The sequence below is a fragment of the Colletes latitarsis genome, chromosome 9 (assembly GCF_051014445.1).
Source record: "Colletes latitarsis isolate SP2378_abdomen chromosome 9, iyColLati1, whole genome shotgun sequence".
Taxonomy (NCBI): Eukaryota; Metazoa; Arthropoda; class Insecta; order Hymenoptera; family Colletidae; genus Colletes; species Colletes latitarsis.
This window is the reverse complement of record NC_135142.1, coordinates 24,847,529-24,869,451: the sequence shown is the minus strand read 5'-3', so window position 1 is coordinate 24,869,451 and position 21,923 is coordinate 24,847,529. Positions and strand designations below refer to the sequence as shown.

Genomic DNA, 21,923 nt, shown 5'->3' with positions numbered 1-21,923 from the left:
TTTCTTTGATTTCAAAAAGCTATTCACGATTCTTACCGAGTCGCGACAAGACGGTAGGTTAGGCAACGTAGTAAAAAATGTTAGGTAATACTGGTTCAGTGCCTAAGTGCTCGATTAAAACAGCGACGATTCCGCGATCGTTCGCGATCGTACGCGACGAAACATCCATGCCGCGCTACGCGTAAGTGCATGGAGATGTTTCTTGCAACAGTTTCCTGGTTTTCTCCTGGTTCGAGTGTGCATCGGACCCGTTAGAAACTTCGAACACACTGACACAACGGGCCACCATCGAGCCGGGTTTCCATGCATCTGCCACGAGCAACTTAAGCCGAGTAGCCTGCGGTTTCACCGTGTTCGCATTCCAGTTAACTTTGCTATTTCCACTCGCGCGATTCCATATACGTCTACGCGAGTAGATCGATAGACGTATGTTTAATTAAACCAGTCGGGGTACGCTGCTCGTAAAAGAAACGAGATCCCGGTAAAAAGTAGAAACGATCATCCTATGAACCAGCGGCGACTTTATCGATCATCTTCAGAAAAAAAAAGCCACGCTTGAACATTTTCTTCCTCTGGTTCAGCCTTGTCGAACACGACACCCGCAGACCTCTTATATCAATGATTTACGTTACGTATTTATACACTACGAACAGGCCTTGGCTATTTCTTTACGTTGCATAAATATTATTAATATATTGTATAAAATGGTGAATTCAATATTAAATTGATTGCTACGTCACGTATGTACGTATAACAGGACTTTTCACTTAGGAACAGTAATTAATAAGCAAGTTAAGATAGTCGTTTTGGAACGATGCTTTCAACAGACTATCCAGTATAAAATCTGTACAGAATATGATCGTGACATTTTGAGGCGTGAAAAAAAATTTATTCTGTTGGATTTGTGGAGGAGAATAACGTCTTGAGTAGAACTTGAGTGGATCCGGAGGTCAGGTGACCCTGAAACGCGTCGACTGCGACCCTGAACCGGAACCGAGAGCGAAAGTGATTCGACGTTTGCAACCTTAAGTCGTCTTCGTGCTCCTGTCGACGGTTTCCGTTGCGCAATCCTATCCGCGAAGGCACGCGAATAGAATATTCATGGCTTAGCCCGCGAGAGGAGGGGATTCCGACAGCCACCACCGGAAGGTGAATAAAGAAAGGTGGATCTCGAGCGAAAGCAGCGAACGCTTTCCTCGATTTCCATTGTATTTTACGACGGACCATTAAATTTAAAAAACGATTAATATCCCGACCGATTCTAGGAAACTAATCGTACACTTTCGACTCGACTAAAACGCCTGAACTCTTCGGGATAATAAAATGAAAAGCGTTAAAAATGTAATAACACGATAGTCAACGTGTCAAAACACGATCCAATTTTATTAACATTTTATTTCACGTTTGTATTACTCAAACCATGCAAAAAAATGGAATATTCGATTCATTTTTATACGTTCAATACGTACGCGTCTCGGGCGCGATGAACAACATAGATTACGATGAATATTCCATTCAGGAAGAAAGTATCGTGACGAAGATAAACGATAAAAGAGAAACAAGGTAGAAATCGCGGGCGGCTCGATTGTTCGAAGTTCTAACGTCTCACGTAGACGTTTTCACACGTAGCGAGCAAAAAGGAAAGCAAATCGGTATTCGCGTTCCTTCTTAGCGCCGTGACAAAATTCTACGAGGAACAAAGTGTCATTAACGGCCAGGGGAGTAGAAATCGTGAGATATTCGCCGCCTTAATTAACTGCGAGCTTACGTGACTACCGTGAAACGCTGTCCCTGCATCACGGAAAGCAACGAAAACGATTTCCTGCAAACGTTTTGCCACCTCTGGCTCTATTCGATTCGTCTGGCGCGAGAATCGAAACGGTTTTGCAGTCTTTCGACAGCGAACGTTGTTCTTCGTCGCGTCATTTCGTCGCGTTCCTGCGACTGCTGGCAACTTCGACGACGCTTGTGTTAATTGCCACTCGTTAACACTTAATTACGGCGTGCTCTACCTGTCTCGCAAGTCGGCACGTAATTGCCGGAGGAAAAAATAGTATTTTAAATGCTGGTCACGCAACGACTCGATACTTCATCGCTGCTGTTGGCGAAGTGACATCCAGACGCGTCTACGGCTGCGGAGAGGCAAAATTTATATCGAATAATAGACAACCAATAAAGCAATCGCACAGCAATTGTGACGTTTATTAAATCGAATGGTTAAATTTTTATGTATACAGAAATATCTCCTACTACGATTGTAATTTCAATTTTTATTCAACCAGTAAGAAGTGAACAGTTGTTTATTAGAGTAAGCGGAAAGTCCTGAACAAACGTAGGATGAAATATCACCAAACTTTTCAGACTTAAGAAAACACCAATTATCTTGCTACATTACCTCTTCCAACACAAACATATTATATTTCTCTTATTAGTCGAATTATGTAGGTTAATTGGATCGTTGCAAACCGAGGACCCCGAAAAGGAAACCGGCAGAACGTTCAGTAAACACATTAAACTCTGCCAGTATCGCTGCGATCTACTTAACGAGTAATTATCCATGATAAACAAACATTACACGTTGCAAGCATCTTTAATTTGAACACAAAACTACACTCGTAGCGTTAGCAGCTTAAAGGTTAATTAGCATTTTCCAAGCAGTACGAGGTATTTAATGTCCGATGACTCGTACGTGGGAACCCATTTACTCGGCAATCAAATAAATAATTAACGCGCTGCTCGGGGCATTCCCAGCGCCTCGTCTCACGATGTCTCGTCAAAAGTTGCGACCGAAATGCGCCGTGGGGTCCGCGCAAAGGACGAAGATCGGTCTCGAGCCGCGTTGTACTCGACTTCCGGCCTCTCCTGGTGGTCTTTCTCACGGCAGAAGGAAAGTAAATCGTCGTCGCGTGAAACACGAAACTATGCGGCTGTTCCGCATGAATTTCGCAGCGAGCAAAGCGACGTCGAGCGAACGAAAGAAAGACAGGAAAGAGGATACCGCTACAACGACCGGCCAGACCAGGCCGAAACCGAGTTACTGTCTTCGCGGAACTCTCGTGAACAGTTGGCCGCGTTTCCTGTTGGCCGTTCAGCACGCGCAGGAAATTGCCACGATCCGTCATTTCGTTAAGCACGAAACTCGACGATAACGACGCCCACGTTACGATTCCGACGAGGACATCGGCGTCATTCCCTGCAACGTCCGACATAAAACTGCTCCCATTGTTGCTCCCCGGACGTTGGACTTTTATAGCGTTTCTGACGGGAGAGTTTTTTCAGCTTCGAACCATTGGTCGCGCGATAAACAACGTTTATGGAGTGTTAAGGGCAGCGTTTGATTAACGCCTTTCCATTCCGAGCGAGCGGGGAAAACAATTTAACCACGCTTTCGATGGAAGATGACATAAATAAAGTGTAACATCGTCGACGAGGGCGAACGACCGAGACGACGAAAAGAATAATTTCACGCGAAGAAACGCAACCGGGAAACGAGTTTGATAAAACAAGTCCTGGACGTTGCAGAGTCGTCTGTTGCACAACGCATCGGCTTCGTTGAGAAATTGCTGGAGGAAACGAGGAGACTCCGGGTGGAAAAACGGAGAACGGGGGGGGAAAAAACTGACAGAGATTGGCCGTAGTCGCTTACTTGATAGCCACGAAGAGAAAGAGACGCGCGGAAATCGCGTGCAACGCCGCGAAACGAACCGTTCTCGCAGGATAGGCCGAAAATTAATTGCCGGCTGCTGGCTGCGGCTGTAATTAGTAATTTTGTTCTAATTAAGGAAGACTATTCGTGCGCGAGGAAAAAAAGGGCCGTTTGTGCTCGTGTTTCGCGAGTCGTGGAACAGGGGTAAAAAAAAAGGACAAGAGCCGTAATAAATCCTGGGTAAAAAAAAGAACTCCGCGTTTCCGGTGGCACTGCGCGATTCCAATGGGGGGTGAAAATGGAAAACTAAATCGACGATTTATTCAAAGCGTTGGAAGAAGAATGGCCGTAAGAATCCGATCGATTCGGGATTCATTCGACAAGTATTGATTACGACGTCCGCGAAAATCAACATAATATCGACGTTGTAAGTCAAAAGTCTAGACTTCTCTTTTTCACATTATTCAACTTCAAATTTCAAGAGCGAGAAAGTATTAAACGCAACAGCGTAAGAGTGTCACTGAATTAAATTTCTTGCCCGGGACGAGTATCGTTCAAAACCGCGTATCTGGCGGGAACGTCGAGCAGCCTATTAAGTAAACATTCATTTAATGAATATTAATGGGAAGGAACGCGAAATGAAAAGCAGCGGTGACAATAGTATTCGGGAGTACAAACGGCGGAATACTCTGTTATGTTTCATATACGATGTTTTTGTCCCTCGTTGCGCGAGAAGCCCCTAATTACCCTCAGCCACCACCGAACTAGAACGAGAACAGCGGGCATTGTAAACACCAAAGCAGAGCTTGAAATCCGTTCGTCTTAAAATTGGGTTCATCTCCCGTGCGTCCGCTCCCTTGATGCTTCTACCCCAGCGAAAAGCCAACCCCTGTAAACCGAGCGTAAAAAGACATCCCTCCCGGTGTTATGATTTAGAGGACGTGGATGACACTTGTAAAGCGGCCATTGTTCAACCCCTTTTTCCAGCGACTACGGGGCGACCACCCGATTGTCCGGATGCATGTGGCGTATCGTGTTTGGAAAATCAGCAAAACAGGGCCAATAGGTGGACGAGTGACTTACTGCATTCTTTAACTTTAACCCCTTTTAGGCCACGATGGCCTAAAACCTGAATTCTTTATCTTCAAGAACAGAGACGCTTAAAATTCTCGATGAAATTTAAAAAGAAATACTACGTCGATAGAATCAAAGTAACGATGAAATAAAATTCCATTTAACTTTTCTGATAAAGAGTAAACGCTGTAATTGATATATTTATGGAAACATTGTCCTGTTTACAGAATTATTATCTTCGATTAAAATGATATTAAAGCGACAATATCGGAAGGTATCATGATGCATTCGTCCGCGTTAATTAACATTGTCCTTCGTTGTTTTCGTCCCCTGTCTCCGCCGATGATATCCAGTAATTTAAATTCAAGCGACAAAGAGCCAAACCAAAGTAACGATTATCACAAATTTGAATAATGTCAATTTTCCAATCAGACGAACGGGAATATCTCGCGACAGGCGGACGCGAGCGACGCGTGGGAGGCGGAAAAATTACCGAAAAGCCCAGTGGTCGCTGGTGGACCGGTTCCAGGTTTAATTAAACGAAGCTCGACGCGCGACGAACTTCCGGCCGTTCTGCGTTCGTTCTCGTTTCAAAATTCTCGCGAAGCCCGGTGTGTTTTTCCTTTCCCCGCGACTTGGCGTAATGGACGCGGAGAGGAGTGCATGTAAATCGCAAAAATCTTAGCGCGGACACGCGCGACCGCCTTCCATTTTAATTAGCACGCGAAACACGCTGTGATTCCCGACTACAACTACTCTTTAGGCAATCTCGATGCACATCGCTGTACAGGACAAACAATCAATTACTCAATAATGGAAACAATTCATTATTAGGAATAGGAATGCGCTGCATAGATATTTGTTTCCATATCCCCTTCTCTAAATTGTCTCTTGGTAAACTACTCATAGTTATTGTATTACGACGTGAACACCAAAAAGTGAAGATGTTGCTCCCATTTATTCCCAATTTATACCAGCTGCGCTACACGCGCGAAGATTTATTGCTATCGAAGGGATCCGCTCGAATGTTTTCCAACGCGCGGACCTCACTGAAATTAGTAAATTATTTCTGTCGTGCTAAAAATGAATTCCGGGTCACCGTGCTTCCGCGAGAATTTCGCGAAACTCGTCGATCCTGGACGAAATCGTTCGGACGAAACTGTAACGAAACGCGAGACCAGCGCGAATAATACGCGATAAACGTTTTTCGGAGCGTGCGACGTTAAAAGGAGCATGCAGAAACGTTCGGAAGATAACAATCGTTCAATTTGCGACATCGAATGGCGGTGCGAGCTAGACTGGCCGGATAAAGGGTCTTTCCATGAAAATATAGCAATTTTTTCTCTCCGCTGTGATACAGCGATGCGCGTATATCCACGAGCGTGCAACGCGTACACGTACAGCCAGCTTAACAAAAGGACGGCGCGATAAATCTCTCTGCTGCAAGGGGGTTAAAAATTAACCCGATTGACGCCGTCCGTCCTCCTTTCCCCGTAGCACCGGTTATTTATCGTGATCTACGGTCTTCCTGATCCAAAAGAATTTCCCATCAAGAAAATTCATTCGTAAGAATCATGGAAATACCCGTCGATGGAAAACTAAAATTATTCGTCAGTCGAGCATCGTTAAAATTTATTTGTAAACGCAATTAAAACATCGATTAAGACGTTTTTATCGTTCGTTTGCAACATCATCGATTAAACCAACTCTCCATTAATGCAAAAATATAAAGTGTTTGTGCAACCAGCGCAAACATTCGTAGTAAAATGTATCGTTCGAACTCGAAACTAGGAGTGGAAAATGGAAAGGGTGGAAACGCCTATACGTACGAAATCCAGAAAACGATCGCCCATGGGGAATTTAAATTCATTCGAAAATTCGCATTTTAATGGAACGCGTCCGCCGACCGCGATACAACCGCAAACGTTCTCATGGTCGCGTCCGGTCGATTTTAGATCCTGGCTGGGAATCCCGGCTTGTAGATACGTAACGATCATATCGGCTATCGATCACGATTCGAATTCCGTCGTCATTTGTCGCCGTGTAGAACCGCGGTCGTAACACGACCGACAAATGTAGCAGCTGGTATTCCTCGGCAATAATGCATGCACGAGAGTATGAAGCGAGCGCAAAGACCGGATTAGGCTACAATTGTCTCCTCTTTAACGCGATTCGATGTATCCGATTAAACGGCAACTTTTTCGCGACAAAAATTTTCTAAATATGAACTTACTATGCCATTTACTACATCACTTTATAGCAGACTCGTTAAAGATCCATAACGCGAGATCGGAAAGTCACGATGGTTATCGATAACCTAACGAAAGTGGGTTATGAAACAATAAAAACATAACGAATAATAACGACCAGTCGTCTTTTACGATTATGCTTCGGTTTTCGAGCCCTCGAACGCGTTTTTTTTTCATTTTCTTGCGACTCAGTCCGCCACCCTGAAGGTTCCCTGATATTCAGCAGTCATAAGTCGCAAGGAACCCGACAGTTACCGTGTTCGTGCAGATTAATGTCATTCGAGTTCCCCCGAACATTCCTCGATGTAAAACTCCCTCGCCCGACCAACAGCCAGCGAACAGCTCGCGGAAGTTCGACGGTTTTGCTTTTCTTGGTGGCTCAGACGTCGGGACGAGGCCCTATTTAATCGTGATTAACGCGCATAGAAGGTTACAGTCGGAGAAATAAAATTAAAACGGATAAATACGGCGCACTGCGGTATTCGGCGCGTTCCCAGAGGTGGTTGCACACACGCCCTCCCCCTCTCTGTGCTCCCCTCTTGAAACCACTCTGCGCACCTCCGAACCAACCCTCTGTCCATGTCCCTTTTTAGCCCCGACACTTCCACCCTGCACGTTTCCATCGCACGTTCGAGCCTCTGTACAATGACGAAAAGCTCTTCAGGTATATTTCCATGCGACGAACTCGCCCACTCGTCGTCGTCCTCGACGACGGTCACGGGGATATCAAGCAAGCCTTCCTCCAGACAAAATATTTCCCAACGAGGTTCCCCGCTAATGATATGAATCCCGAAAGCCCGGGCGACGCGTTGCTCGCCGCTGTTAAATCTTCATAACCATCCGCCTTTTCGACCAAAATGTCCTTGCATCCCTTAAGCCGTGCCACTGAGCGTGCAACAACGATGATACATCGGGGTTCAACGGAATTGGGGAGGAGCAATTTAAACGTGGCCTTTGCTCGTTCACCGTGGAAGGCGAACAGCTCGAGATCCTTGGATAAAGAAGGTCGTTATCCTGTTTTCGTGGTTCTAAAATTATAATTAAGGAGATCGAGAGAGATCAAGAATATAAATATTCCTCCCTGGAATCTTTTTATTTGTCTGGGTATGCTGTGCGTCGCAATAGAGAACAACATCGACTCCACTGAAGTTTGATAACTAAAGATAGGCAAAAGCGAAGTTTCAAGATTCTTGGTCGACCGAGCAAACATCGGTCGATAGTTCGGAGCTTCTTCGTGGCGAACCTTTAATTCCGCGCGGCGGGTTTCCCCGAAAAACAAAGACGAACGCTTCCGCGAAACTATCAGGAAACGGAAGGGAATGTCGCGTGCACGAATCGCGGGGCTAGGGTCGTTTAGAAATTTTTTAAACCGCTTCTTTTCCGCTCTCCGCCTCGGAGTTCTCGAGACCCGAACGACGAAAGCCAGAAAAAGGAAAGAGACGCGATAAAGTCGCCGTTTGCCGGCGGAATCGACTCATTATGCAGCGTGTTTACATCTTCGCGAACATGAAAACGCCAAGTGCTCCTTGCGCTTTCGAGACCGAGAACACAACGGCGGACTATTACCGTTCGAATCGCGGGCTTGATTACATCGAAACGTTACCGCATAATACCGCGCTAAAAAATCTATAACCTCGGGTTGTTAACCAGGAACATTACAGGCCAAGTTATAGCCTCGCGAGGAAGACGCTTTTCTATGGCGAAACAAGGTAACTGAGAATCTGTAGCCGAACAAACGAGTCTGAATCAAGAAACAATTTCTCTTGAAACATTAGAATCGTCCAATCCGTTCAGGATGATGTTTTAAAAATTCGTGTGAAATTTCAGGGCAACATTTCTGACCTCAGATTATATTTTCAGTAATGAATTTTTTTCTCGAAAATGGTTAGAATTTCGGGGGTATGTCTATTCATCAAAAATGATTGTAATTGACCCCTACAGACAAAAATAATTTTTTTAGAATGATTTGAAAATTTTAATTTCGTTGAAAAATTTAGGCACCTACCCTCTGTTGATTTTTCTTAAAAATTCGTTTTTAACAACGAAATGCATCACCAAAAATTATAGGAATTACAATGGAGAATGTCTAAAACTAACAATTACTCGATACTACAAATATTATATGCATTCTCTTTGCAATAACAATATTGGCTCACCGCAACGATTTGCAGTGTATTGTTTATTATTCCTCTGACAACTGAACTGTTATTCCGCACATAAATAAATCAATGTTCCCGAACAACCAAAACAATGGCTCCCGGTCTGTTCGTCGTTATCATAACCATCGTTTGCTCGAGCAACTGAAAACGATCCTATTGTCGTTCGATGAAAATCCATAAATCCGTCGAAGGCTCCGGACAGAGTTCCGCACTTTTATTCGTTAATTGCGAAATTGGATATCAAAGCTAGTCGCGCGGAGACTCGCGTTCGCGATTTCCCAGACGCGTCCTCGCCGACAAGCGCTGTCGCGATGGGAAGCTCAAAGATCCGCGAGGGTAACGCACGAGAGAAAAAGAGCACGTAGTAAAGAGGGTTCTCGTTCGAAGGTCTGGGAGGGTTGACGTCGAGTCGACGAAAGACACGCGAGGCGGTGATAAAAAGATACGTCGCCGTTGCCATCCGCGGGGCGAACTTCAAAGCGTGGGTCGATGTGACAATTCGCAGAGCTGGAGTGCTGATTAACGAACATCTCGGACGAACGCGAACCAGTGGCAAAGGAAATCCGAGAGAAACGCGAGATATATTTCTTTCGTCGTCGCCCTTTGCTACACGGGAGTTTTTCGTCGCGGAAGAACGTCCACGAGGACCCGCGTTAAACACGTTTAATTAAAACCCTTTCGTTCGCGATGGATCCCTGACCGCGAGTAGTATTTCGTCATTCTTTCTGCCTTCTGTTCGTCGTATTTTTCTTAAACAAAAGAACATCCGCGAGGTTTCTATTTTGATGAAACTTCAAAAGACGAGAGATACACTTTCTTTCTCGGTCCAGAAATAGAATCCGCGTCTCGCGATATATTAATGTATTAAATTGCATTTGCAATAGTTTTATTTATAGTTTTATTAGGTAGAAACGTCAAAATTGCGCGTCTGGACGGAATTTTGAGCAGTAGAAGGGCGCAGAGCAGTGCACGAGCAGGAACAACGGAACAATCTCAGGGCCTGAATTAATGAGTGGCACCTGATTCATATGTACCCGCGGAAGAATTAACGCCATTAACAGCGAGCCAGCGGGAGCCACGGCAGATGGCAGGGAAGAGAAAAGTACGATTAAACTGCGCGTTCCGGGGTGCACGCTGCGCCTTAATTAGTCCAGATTTCTCTCGGAGTCCGAAGAATACCGAAACTACCCCTCGAGCCCCGTTCGTCTGGCGACCTAATAAAGTCCTCGGCACGTCCATCCTTTCGCGGGTGTGTTTCTCCCTTTCAGAGGATCGGCCTTCGTTACGTGCAACGGAGTGGATGGAAGTCCTCGAACGAAACGTGAAAACCCTCGGACAAAAAGTCACGTGAATCTTTGATACCCAATTTCTTCTCGCTGTTGATATTCGAAATTGTATTCAGCCCGGAGAACACGACGAAGGCTGGATTGCAATCACCGCCGTAAAAGTTGGAGTGTGCTTTCAAAGAATCGATAGGAAGGATAGATTTTTTACACGCTTTTTCTTGGGTCATACTCTTATCGATACTATAAACTGAAGAAAAACTTTGTAGTATAATACGATATAAATATTCGTGCACAGAAACTATCTTTTAAGTATACACTGGGTTGAGTAAAGAACGATTTAAAAGTCGAGTGTTACGAGGCTTAAAGTATTACTGATCAAGTTTTATCCGATCATAATCTTCTTAGAAAATAACAAGCTTATAATATATGTACGTAATGTATGTGACGGCTATGAAGTAAAACTTGGCGAATGAAGCTTATATCGTAAATCCTATCAAGCTACGCGAACGTGTATCGATAATTTTAAAACGTGGACGAGGATTTCTAAATTCCGAAAAATCTAAGGAACGATAACTACGTTCTAGAAAGGATATCTGGGAAGCTAGAAGGTATTACCAACGGTGTCTGCGGTAATGCAACGTTTAAATAAAAGCTAACAAGAGGAGTTAAGGAACTCTGAAATTGAGAAAGTTTTGAAAGATTGGGTGCAAGTGGAGTAAATCATCCGTAACGTAAAACCATTTCTAGTTGGTATCATAACACGATTTCAGAGAGCAAAATCACCCCCCTAGGAAAGAATGCAGAGTTTTCTTTTCCGCGGAATAGCTGAGGGATGGTGGCTGGTGCAAAGAAAAACGTTTAAATAAGAATTCCACTTTGTTGTGCCTCCTAACAACTCGCGTTTCTGAAACTCCCACGAACATTTCTTACCGTTGAGCATTTGTACTTCGTAAATTTATGTAAAAATACTTTTTAATAACTTCATCGTCTTAATTGCATTAACGATCGACGTTTACACTCATTACACTGTTAATCGCTCGCGTCTATTGACGTTTAAATTAATTGCTAGTCGCTTACGTAGATTAACTATTAAATAAATCGTAAATCACGCCTACGACTGACTTATTTAAGTAGTTTGCGACCATCGTTGATCAAATTGTCTTAACTTCTCTCGTTACGTTTTATTTAAATGTTTCGATTCAGTACTCTTAAAGGTTTCCTTTTTCGAACGTAGTTGTCTTTGTTTAAATTCATTGGAACTTACAAATACTCCGTTTTAAAAATGTAGCAATTCGTGAAGTTCGATAGGACTTATGGTGCTAATAAAGTTTTTACTTTAAATCTTATAACGAACGATATGAAAACTAAAACTTCAACCAGTCACTAGATCTATTACTAAACATTTTCTATATACTTTATGTAACTGTATTCCAGACGAACGAACCCATCGGATAGGACACAAATCTAGGAAAGGTCAAAAGCCTCGATTGTCCTGGTTCTTTTTGGCGACCACGTTGCCAGTAAAACACACAAGACTGATAATTGGCACCGATTCCGCAGCATGTAAGTCACACGCGACGTCCAATGGCCTGACCTACGGACAGAACTGCTTGATACAGTGTCTCTGGGCTCTGGCTGAACGGTGTCCAGTGCTATGTGATCAGAAAACACTTCGAGAAAATCCCAATCTCAAGAAAGGAACACACACGATGGAGCCTTGGAATTTTCTCACGTTTCAAATAAAATTTTTATTCGGCTATTTCCACTACCCTACGATTTTTGCCTTTCACGAAATATTTAAAAAAATGAAACTGTCTCTCGAATCGATTAGGTTTAAGTCCCGATGAGCCTAGATCCGCCATCGCCGTCGGGCGTGAAATCATTCACGGAAACATTTCCAGGGAGAGAGAAGGAAAAACTAGCTCACTGCATAGCTATTTTCTTTTCATCCATCCGGCTCCTTTGTCTCTCTCGCGCCCCTTCGCAGCGCGTAATCCGTTGTAAAAAGACCGGATCCAAATAAAGAGCAAAGGCGCGACAAAGAGTCCCGAACCCAATTTCCGTAACGTCGTTTGCAAACGCGTTAAACGCGACGATCGGAGTTCAGAGCTTCGCAGCTGTCACCGAAGGAAGTTCCAAAGGATCGCGACCCTACTCCTGTAAACCAATCGCGGGAAAATATCTAGGAAAATTTGTTTGTAGCGCATTTTGCTTTCGAGGAAATCGATTTTGAGTACGGCGCGGTCCGCTTGCGTAGTTCGATTGTCTCCCCTGTGTATTTTCGAACTCGATTTCCGGGGAAAACGCGTGTTTCAAACGTACTTTTTCGATCACTGGGAATTTAGTCTTTAATCTTTCGAGTATAAAAAAAAAAATAAAAGGAATAGAAAGAAAATAAAGAAGATTGAAAAGCAAAGGCAGATTATGTAATATCGAAAAGGGCTAAGCGAGTACTTCAAATTCTGATACTGAAACATGTATCCACGAACCCTTTAAACATAAGCAATAACGCTTCTTTCGCGAATGGAAATAAACTTTTCCTAGAAGTCCAATTAATTAGACCTTGGCGGACATTTACAGGATGCTTTTAATGAACAGCTCGAGTAATTTTCGGCTCGGCCACTGGAATCACCTACGTACCAAAGGATTCTATGCGGAAAATCCTATTTCGCTACAGCACCGATTCCTGATGAACGGGCGCGTGCAATTTCATCACGGACAAGTCTGAACCACCGCACAGGAACGCGAATATGTTCCACGCAGGACCGGGCCGCATGTTCTGACCGAAATGTGGAGCTCTGTGTACACACGAGCAAGGCTTTACACGTGTACACTCGTGGGTCTACAGACCTGATATTACATATTACAGAGGTTCCGGATATTAATCACGATTATTCTTGGCTGGACAGAGACTCTGGTCGTTTTGCAGCGGGCAAAACATGCCGGGGACGATGAACTATAAATTCGAAATTTTTTATAATAGAGATGCAACGCCCAATATCGTATTTGTAAACAATTACTACCTGAATACTATATCATACGAATAATTTTCGACGTAGCAAAGTGCTTGTATGATTATTGAACTTAACGAATCTCGAAGAAACGAATTATATTATGCAGGAATTAAATTGAACTTGCGTGTAGAAAAATTATTTGGAAACTGTATAAATAAGAGTGGTAATAATAACATGCAAAAATCGTTTCATATTGTCACGCAAGGTCTGAATTTTGACGGTCGAATGAAAGGGCAAGCTGTGCGATTCCACACAAGGAACTCTAGGTGAAAGTAAGAGGGGACCACGGTTGCATGCATATGCAAATTTGCGCGTCGTCGAGGACAAGCGTCTTGTGCTACCCTCATCGTGGCTTCAAATCGTGAGTCCCGACTATACACAGCAACCAAATATTTACATGGAACAGCCACGGAACTACCCCAAAGCGTGATCGACATTAAGCTTCGCTGAGTTTGACGTGGGCCGAGACAAACGATCAAACAGACCGATTAACCGTTTATTTCGGCTTAACCACTCGTGAAGCTAATGCTATCGAAACGATTATTAACACTGCGAGAGAGATAACAGGGGCTTATTCCGTGTAAACAAAATTTCCACCCTCCGTTGGTCGTTAATAATTAAAAGCGATTTTACGATTCCTGTTTATTAATCGTTTAAACGAGCAACGAGCAAATATATATTAATTTACGAGGGATAAATAAAATAAAAGCCGTCTCAGAAATGAACAGTATCGCAACAATTGTTTCTAATCGCGTTGAATAATAAAATAGACGATGGTAATTTTTGAGTACTACTCGTTTAACTATAAACATTGATTTCGACAGTGACGAAGCAGTCGAACGTTCAATCAGGACGGAAAAGCGAGCTTGAATCGCTGTCTAGCATCGGTTACAAATGACACGAACGCAGTTGCGTCAGATACAAACGCGTATGAAAGCAATTACACGTGACCAATTATGCGAACTCGCCAACCCGGTTATTTAACGATAGCCGGGCGCATTCGGGAAGCACAAATGCGTTTAATTACATTGCATCTTCTAATGTATTGTGCAAGCGTACTTGCGGCGAAAGCGATCGCGTTTAAATGAAATACGTATTACACATTTCTGACTAGCTTCCTACCGCGGGATTCGCTCGCGTTACGAGCACGTAAAACAAAATTGCTTCTCCGTAAACAATATAACGACGAAAGAAATTTCTATTACGGGTGATCCAGCGTGACAGTGATCGCGATTAAAAATTGTCAAAGTTCTCCTCGAGAATTCGCTTTACCGCATATTGCATTCCCCGCCGGATAGATAATATTGAAAGCCAATTGCTAGCTCCATGTCCAATAAAGGGTATTCTTTAAAACGGTATAGTCACAATCGTTCGATAACATGGGTTAGATAGGATCGATGAACGGAAATTAAAGTCTGTCCAGGACGAACCGATAAAAACGATACACGAGAAGGGATCAGGACAGCGTACCGTTATTCACCTTTTTCGCGTAGCATTATCTGCATAGCTTTCGACGATGCTTCCATTGTGGATCCATCGAATCAACTATAAAAGATTCCGAGGACTTCGAAATTACGTACGACCGTCGATATCTTACTGCTTCGAGAATGACTTTGAGCAGATAGCTTAATGGAAACACGAGACACCTGCCTCGTATAAAAACTGAAGACGAAGGAAAGTTTGGTTCAGAAATTCGGTGAAAATTCGTGGCGATACGTGTAAACGGCAGGAACGCCGGCGGTCGTTAAGCGACCTGGACAACGCGAAAATATCGCGGGGCCATTTGTTAACATCGCGTATTTTGCGCTGTGACGCGGAAACACGGCCGCCGGCTGCCGCGTTCGGCCATTTTTATCGGAGATTTTGTCCCGCGACCGAAGGGCACCCTTCAGAATTTAAACCGGCGTTTGGGTATCGATGTTGCGTGTACCATCGACTTGTCAGCTGTTTTACAAGCATTCGCGCGTAATGGCTATACCTTGCTGTAAAAATGTTTACCGCGTCTGGACTTCACCCGTAACATTCGATGGGAATATCGGTGACCCTTTTTTAACATTTCACTGCTCGCTGTCATGTTATTTCACGTTGTTTATATACACGTATCGGTCGAACTGCTAATGGAAATACATGGATGAAACGGCAGTGGAAAGAATTCGAAGGAACCCGGATTAAGGGGGAGGCTGGAGAGAGCTGCAACCTCGTTTTTTTAATGGGCATCGTTTCGTTACAAATTATTTTCGTTCGATCGACGAGATATTCTCACGTTTAAGCGAACGGCATTTGTTTCCCGCGAAAGAGCATCGTAATTGGGTCGAATCGCGTCGCCTTTTATTTCCATGCAACACCTAACGAGACGATATCGGTCATTTTCGCGCGGATTCGTTCGTCGCGCCCAAAACGAAATTCTATATTTTGGACACGTTCCTCGCGGAGATCGTAACGAGTGCCCGTGCGATTCTCGTTTTATGCAAATCCCTTCCCGTCGCTTCGTTTTGGCGAAAAAATATTTCATTTAGCTGTCTAAACTAAAAACAAAACCGTTCAACACGAACGCCGTGATTGCATCTTCAACAGGCCACGGAATAATAGACAGAGCGCTCGCGATATTTGATAAATATCAACGAACGCTCGTTGTATTCGTTCCAAGATAACTTCGGTAAATTCCATCGAAATATAATCGTTCGCGTTTGAAATTTTTCAGCGAACGTCGCGACCACCGTGAATGCTCGATGACAATCATCGGTAACTCGACAACGACGCACGCACGGAAACGCTTCGATCGCGGCTTTCGAATTTAATGGGCAAATCGTTTCCTGCATGATCGCGCGATTAGTTCGCTCCATTAGAGCGTCAGCGATTAACTCCGCGCCAGCGACGATAGAAAATCGCAGTCGAATGCGAGGAATCGTTCTCCGCGGATGTAGAAATGGGGATCGACGATGCAGTTTTCAGCCCGGAGGAAAAAAAAGGACCGTCGTTCTCAAAAGCTAGCTGCACGGACCGTCTTTATAGCTCGTTGTGGATGCAGAACCCGCCGCAACTTCGTTTAAACTCCGGAACCGGAAATTATTATAGAGCAAGGTTGCAATTATTTCAACGCGTCGAATAAAGTTTATAATAACAAATCTATCATCAGCCTCTGAGAACGAAGCACGCTCTGCGATTAAACGGATATTTACATTTTAACAAGCCGCCTGGAAATCACATCGAAGACCTTGTTTTAATTTTACAAAATTAAATTTTAACGATTAACGACTGGAGAATGCTTTTGCAGTAAGCATTTTTTCGTATCGAATGCTTCGGGATTTTATTTCGAGTTCCTGTAAAACGAACATTTTCGAGCGTTTGGATTAAATTACACGAACACTCGCTTCGACCGTAAACCGACTATTTCGTCGAAAATTTGAAAGCAACCGGTTGGGAGACGAACAAATCATGTTGCTAACGACACTCGTTATTACGAAAGCAAGCGGCATTCTCCGACGTTCGTGGCTCGTGAATCGAAAGACGGTTTCGATAACGGTCGCTCTAATTTGGAGCTCCTCCAGAACTCTTACCGCAGGAATGGCTTTCACTTCACCGTCCGAACTGTAACGGACAAGCGATTACGCTCGTTTCTTTGCTAGGGAACGATTTTCAAATCGATTCGAGGCATAGATCGATCATTCTTACGCGAGAGTGATGCAATTCTAACGGAAGTCGGAGTCGTCGACGATCGAGAACCGAAATGCAATTAGTAAACACCGATTCCTGTTTCTCGTAACAATCATCGTCGATATACTAATTCGCCGATAACTATGGCCCAGTATTTTACAGAACACGACACGATAAAGTCCAGCTACTGTATGGAGGAGAAAAAACTCAAAATTTTCCAGCGACAATCCGGATTTCATGGTGAACAAAAACAGAAAATTTCGGTACTGTAAATCAAGAAGGGTTGCCAGAAGCGCCAGTCGTCGATACGTACAGCCGTTTTAATACTGTGGCAGAAATACGGCTGTCAATTTTTTTTTTTTTTTTTTTTTTTCAAAAAAAAAGAGCTTACTGCAGGGCAAGGATTATTTAATATCCGACGTCAGTCGATCTTCTACAAATAATTCGACTAGTTGCTGAAATGATGATAGAAAACATTAAAACAAGGGTATACTAATATGCTAATACTAGTAAATTTTATCATAGAGGGTGTTCGGCCACTCTCTGGGGAAAAATTATAATGGAAGATTCTAGAGACCAAAATAAGACGAAAATCAAGAGTACTAATTTGTTGATGGAGGCTTCGTTAAAAAGTTATTAACGTTTAAAGTTCCGCCCGTACTGAATTTTTTTCTAGAAAGTGGATAGGATTTCGGGGATGGGTCTATTCATCAAAAATTATTGTAATTGACCCTCGCAGCCGAAAATAATTATTCCAGAACGATTTGAAATTTTTTAATTTTGTCGAAAAATTTCACACCTTCTCGAATTTTTTTCTTGAAAGTAGATAGGATTTCGAGGGTATGTCTATTCACCAAAAATGCTTGTAATTACCCCCTGTAACTAAATATAATTTTTTTAGTATGATTTGAAATTTTTTAATTTTATTGAAAAATTTCACATCTATTCGAATTTTTTTCTCGAAAGTGGGTAGGATTTCAGGGATATGTGTATTCACCAAAAATGATTGTAATTGAGCCCCGCAACCACAAATAATTTTTCCAGAATGATTTAGAAATTTTTTAATAACTTTTTACTAAAGCCTCAGTCAAGAAATTGATATTCTTGATTTTCGTCTTATTTCAGCCTCTAGAATTTCCCAATAAAATTTTTCCCAGGGGTAACCGAACACTCAGTATAGAAATCGATGAAAAACAAATCGAGTTGAATAGAAAACAACTTTTTCGTTCGCGTAGTTTCGCAAGTATTGTTCTTGAAAACAGTTCGAATCCTCGTAAAACGAATAGCTTTAACCGGGAAAGTTTCGTTAAAGCAACGGACGCGACTGTGCCCAGACTCTCTCGTAACCAGAACTCGGGGAGTGAACTGCATCAAATTGCAAAGGGCCCCACGTGGCGAGCGTCGCGTCAGAAATAAGTCCAACGCGAGATTTCCATGGTTTATACACTGGTTGCACGGAAGTTGCACACATCGCGTGCACGTGTCAAGCTCCGCTTTATTCGCGCGCCCGTAAACACGTCCACGGATCTTTTGAACCGAGGCTCTCGCGTTAATACGCGCGTAGCAAACGCTTTTGCATGGGTAATGGCGAACTTTCAGCCCGCGGCTGCTCGAACCGCGTTCCGTGCATCGAATCTCCAGACGACCGACGAATCCTTGCTTCGAGGATAACGAAATCTTTTATCGAATATTCCTGGGTCTCGATGTATTTCCCACGACGCGTGAAAAATTGCTAGAAATCCCTTTACGGGCATGTAATATCTCTCCGAATTGAGGTTTCGAAGTTGGCGCGATTTATGATACAAGATACGACGATAAGGAACTATATGAATTCAGTTCTCGATCTGTTTTACATACGGGCGAGTCTTCCAACGACTTCGAATAACTCGTAAAATGTTTGTGTTTGCTGTACGCGAGAATATCTGCAACAAAAGTTGCACGGTTTTTAAAATTATGTGTTGTTGATTCTAGGAATACTTAAACTGTAGTCGGTGTTAACATTTGGGTGGTAATCGAACGATTTGTTCAAGCTTCTACTAATGGCCAGAGCCAATGACCCGCGGAAGAAGCCATCAGATCGTGAAGCATGGTCTAACGTTTCGCGTAGCCTAAAGCAAACATCTGTAACAGGTTAAATAACATTGGGAAACACTTTCGCCTTTCTTGCTTCGACTCGCACGAGCTCGCTACATTACCTCCTTTAATTAACGTGTTTACACGAAGTAATAAGAACGCGACCGAGTTGTAAAAAGCAGAAAAAACGTGTGCAGTTTTCGACTCGAAAATACGTCGCCCGAGAGAATTTTCATTCACATAAATCACAATTGGAGTAAAATGTTCGAATTAAAGGGTCAAAGCTCGAAACTCTAAATTTAGTCCCTTCAAACACCAAATTTCACGATAAAACGTGAGATCAAATCTCACGAACGTGTGTTAGTTTTGTTGTAATCTAAGTCAGTCAACTTTTAAATCCAATTATTCTACGGGTTCGAAGAAATAAATTGTTGGGAGCAGAGAAAATCCTGTTACTGAACTTCTTATTAAGTCTAACAAAGAATATGAAATTGTTCGTATGTCTGACTTAATAACATATTTTCACCATCAAGCATTCGAACGAATTTAACTGTCGACAAGAATTCTTGCCACAGCCCAGTGAACACACTGCTCGAAGTAATTAAGAACCTACAATTTCTGTCAACCTCGAGAGGATGAACTAAATATCAGTGGTGAAAGAAATACTCTTTGCCCACTGTAGTGGTACACTTGCTTTGAAAGTATTGGACATTTCACTGAACAATAAAGTAACCCGAGTAGCTGTTCCTCAAAGAGGTATCGAGCAACGTGGCAAATAAAGTAATTACTATAACGCTGATGGCGTTAAATTTAGCACCGGACGTATCAAGGATTAGATTCGATAAAATTGCATTTGAAACGAGGACAAAATTTCCATCCGGGCCAAGAATAAAATACAGAAAAATGTCCAGAATATGATGAATAATTTATAGTATATTGAAGAACCTGTTTGTTACTAACCTGTTGATTAATTGAACGATTCTATTTTCTATCAAAAAATCAATTACTAGATAGTATAATCCATGTATACTGAATATGATAATAATAGGACTATATATAAATTTCTAAAAATATAAAACATTTAGGAAATGTTATCACGAAACACATTTTAATTTTAATGTTTCGAATGTGGCTCCTTCGATCGAGCGAAGAACACGTGGTCGTAGGTTGTCGCAGAAATCCTAAAATGAAAAATACAGATTTGTTCACTGAATTTGCTCCGAAACGCTACGAAATACTATAGTTTATATCTACACAAAAATTTCGCTGGTCTCTGCCCCGTACCATTAGAAATTGCTAGTTGTCGCGCATCGCTAATAAGGGCAATAACGCTTGGACCAGAATCCGTTGCGCTCTGTCGTTATTCTCATAGCGTTAACCGTTTACTATACCACACTTCGCGTTACATTTACCGTGAACTCGTTCGGTTCCCTGCTTCCGCGCAACACGTGAACGCGTCACGTGATCGGCCGTTCCAGATTCAAACGCGGAACGGCCACGTACCTCGCGGTCCGAGGAAACGGAATTCGTTACATAGCGCGTGGGACGATATCGACGCGGGCCATCGACGTATCGACAGCGCATCCGATGATTCGATCGACATCGAGTACAACTCGAACGAAACAACTGTCTCGATCCTCGCGCCAAAAGAAATGGAGCACGTTCGAAGCGCGAGAAAAGCTATTAAAGGTCCCCGTAGTCTAGAATAGCGAATGGTAGGGCCTCGAGCGATGTCACGCCGAGACCTTCACCCATGTGCGCCAAGGACGCTCGAATTAACCTAGACGCTCTGGTCGAACGACCACGTTGCTCTTGTTCGCGCGTTCACGGCACAACGAGACGCATTATTAGCTGCCTATTCGTATCTAATCGTGGTTGTCTTACGTACCTTGGTGTCCCGCGACGTGTGATAGTAGTAAACAAAGGCGAACATCCACGCGCATGACAGGAGCAACACGATTTTCACATTTCGCCGCATCTCTGCCGTGTTCCGTGTCACTCTCGCCCCTCGGGTTTGCGTAACGATGCACCCTTCGTCCCTGTCGCTTTCTCGTTTCACGAGTCTTCTGTCGTTCGCGGAAAACGGAACATGAACACCCGCGACCGACAGCGCACTACAACACCGTGGATCGTCACCACCAACGCGAACGTACCGGCAGCCGAAGCCATACTGTCAGGCTTCGACGAGAACGGTGGCTATGCGAACGCTCCTCGCGTCGAAGCTTCCAAAACCCTCCGCCGATCGGCGCTTTTGCCGCGGCTACGACGCCCACTGGCCGACATGGCGGCGAATTTTGAATCGCCTAAACCGGGGTTGACAATCTCCTGTTTAAGATGCCTGTGCCTAGTCTTTTTCATGTATATTTTTTTCCGTTTTTTATGAAAGTTTCGTGTCCAACTGTAAGATTGGCCCTTACAATATCAGGGTCGATTTAAAACACAGGGCTAAAATAAGAAAACTTTTGAAAATTCTAACATTAAACCACTCGAGTGTTTACTGCGAACAGAATTTCTGAACAGGTTGTAATTAGCATTTAAAAGAAAGCATTTAAAAATTAGTTTTAAACTTATTATAATGTTAATTATTTACAATTTAGATATATTCTTCGTAATATCCCCCTTTAATATTGTCCTGTTCAAATTGGTCATTTGTTTCTTCGAATAGAATTTGTTCATGCAGTGATGTTAATACTGATTTGAATTATTGATCGAATATTCTATGTACATGATACGTAATTTGTATAATTATAAATGTAATGTTAATACAT

At 43.1% G+C, this 21,923-nt stretch overlaps 2 protein-coding genes across 2 annotated transcripts in view; both read right to left on the bottom strand.

The window, feature by feature from the left end:
• Pgant2 (polypeptide N-acetylgalactosaminyltransferase 2) overlaps positions 1-21,305 on the bottom strand; it is a 228,222-nt gene extending 206,917 nt beyond the window's left edge. Inside the window, exon 1 of the mRNA XM_076772692.1 lies at positions 21,044-21,305. Coding sequence (XP_076628807.1) covers positions 21,044-21,133 — 90 coding nt within the window. The 5' untranslated portion in view covers positions 21,134-21,305. The remainder of the gene's footprint in view (positions 1-21,043) is intronic.
• LOC143345509 (uncharacterized) overlaps positions 1-21,923 on the bottom strand; it is a 219,690-nt gene that overhangs the window by 173,618 nt on the left and 24,149 nt on the right. The gene's annotated exons all lie outside the window — the stretch shown is intronic.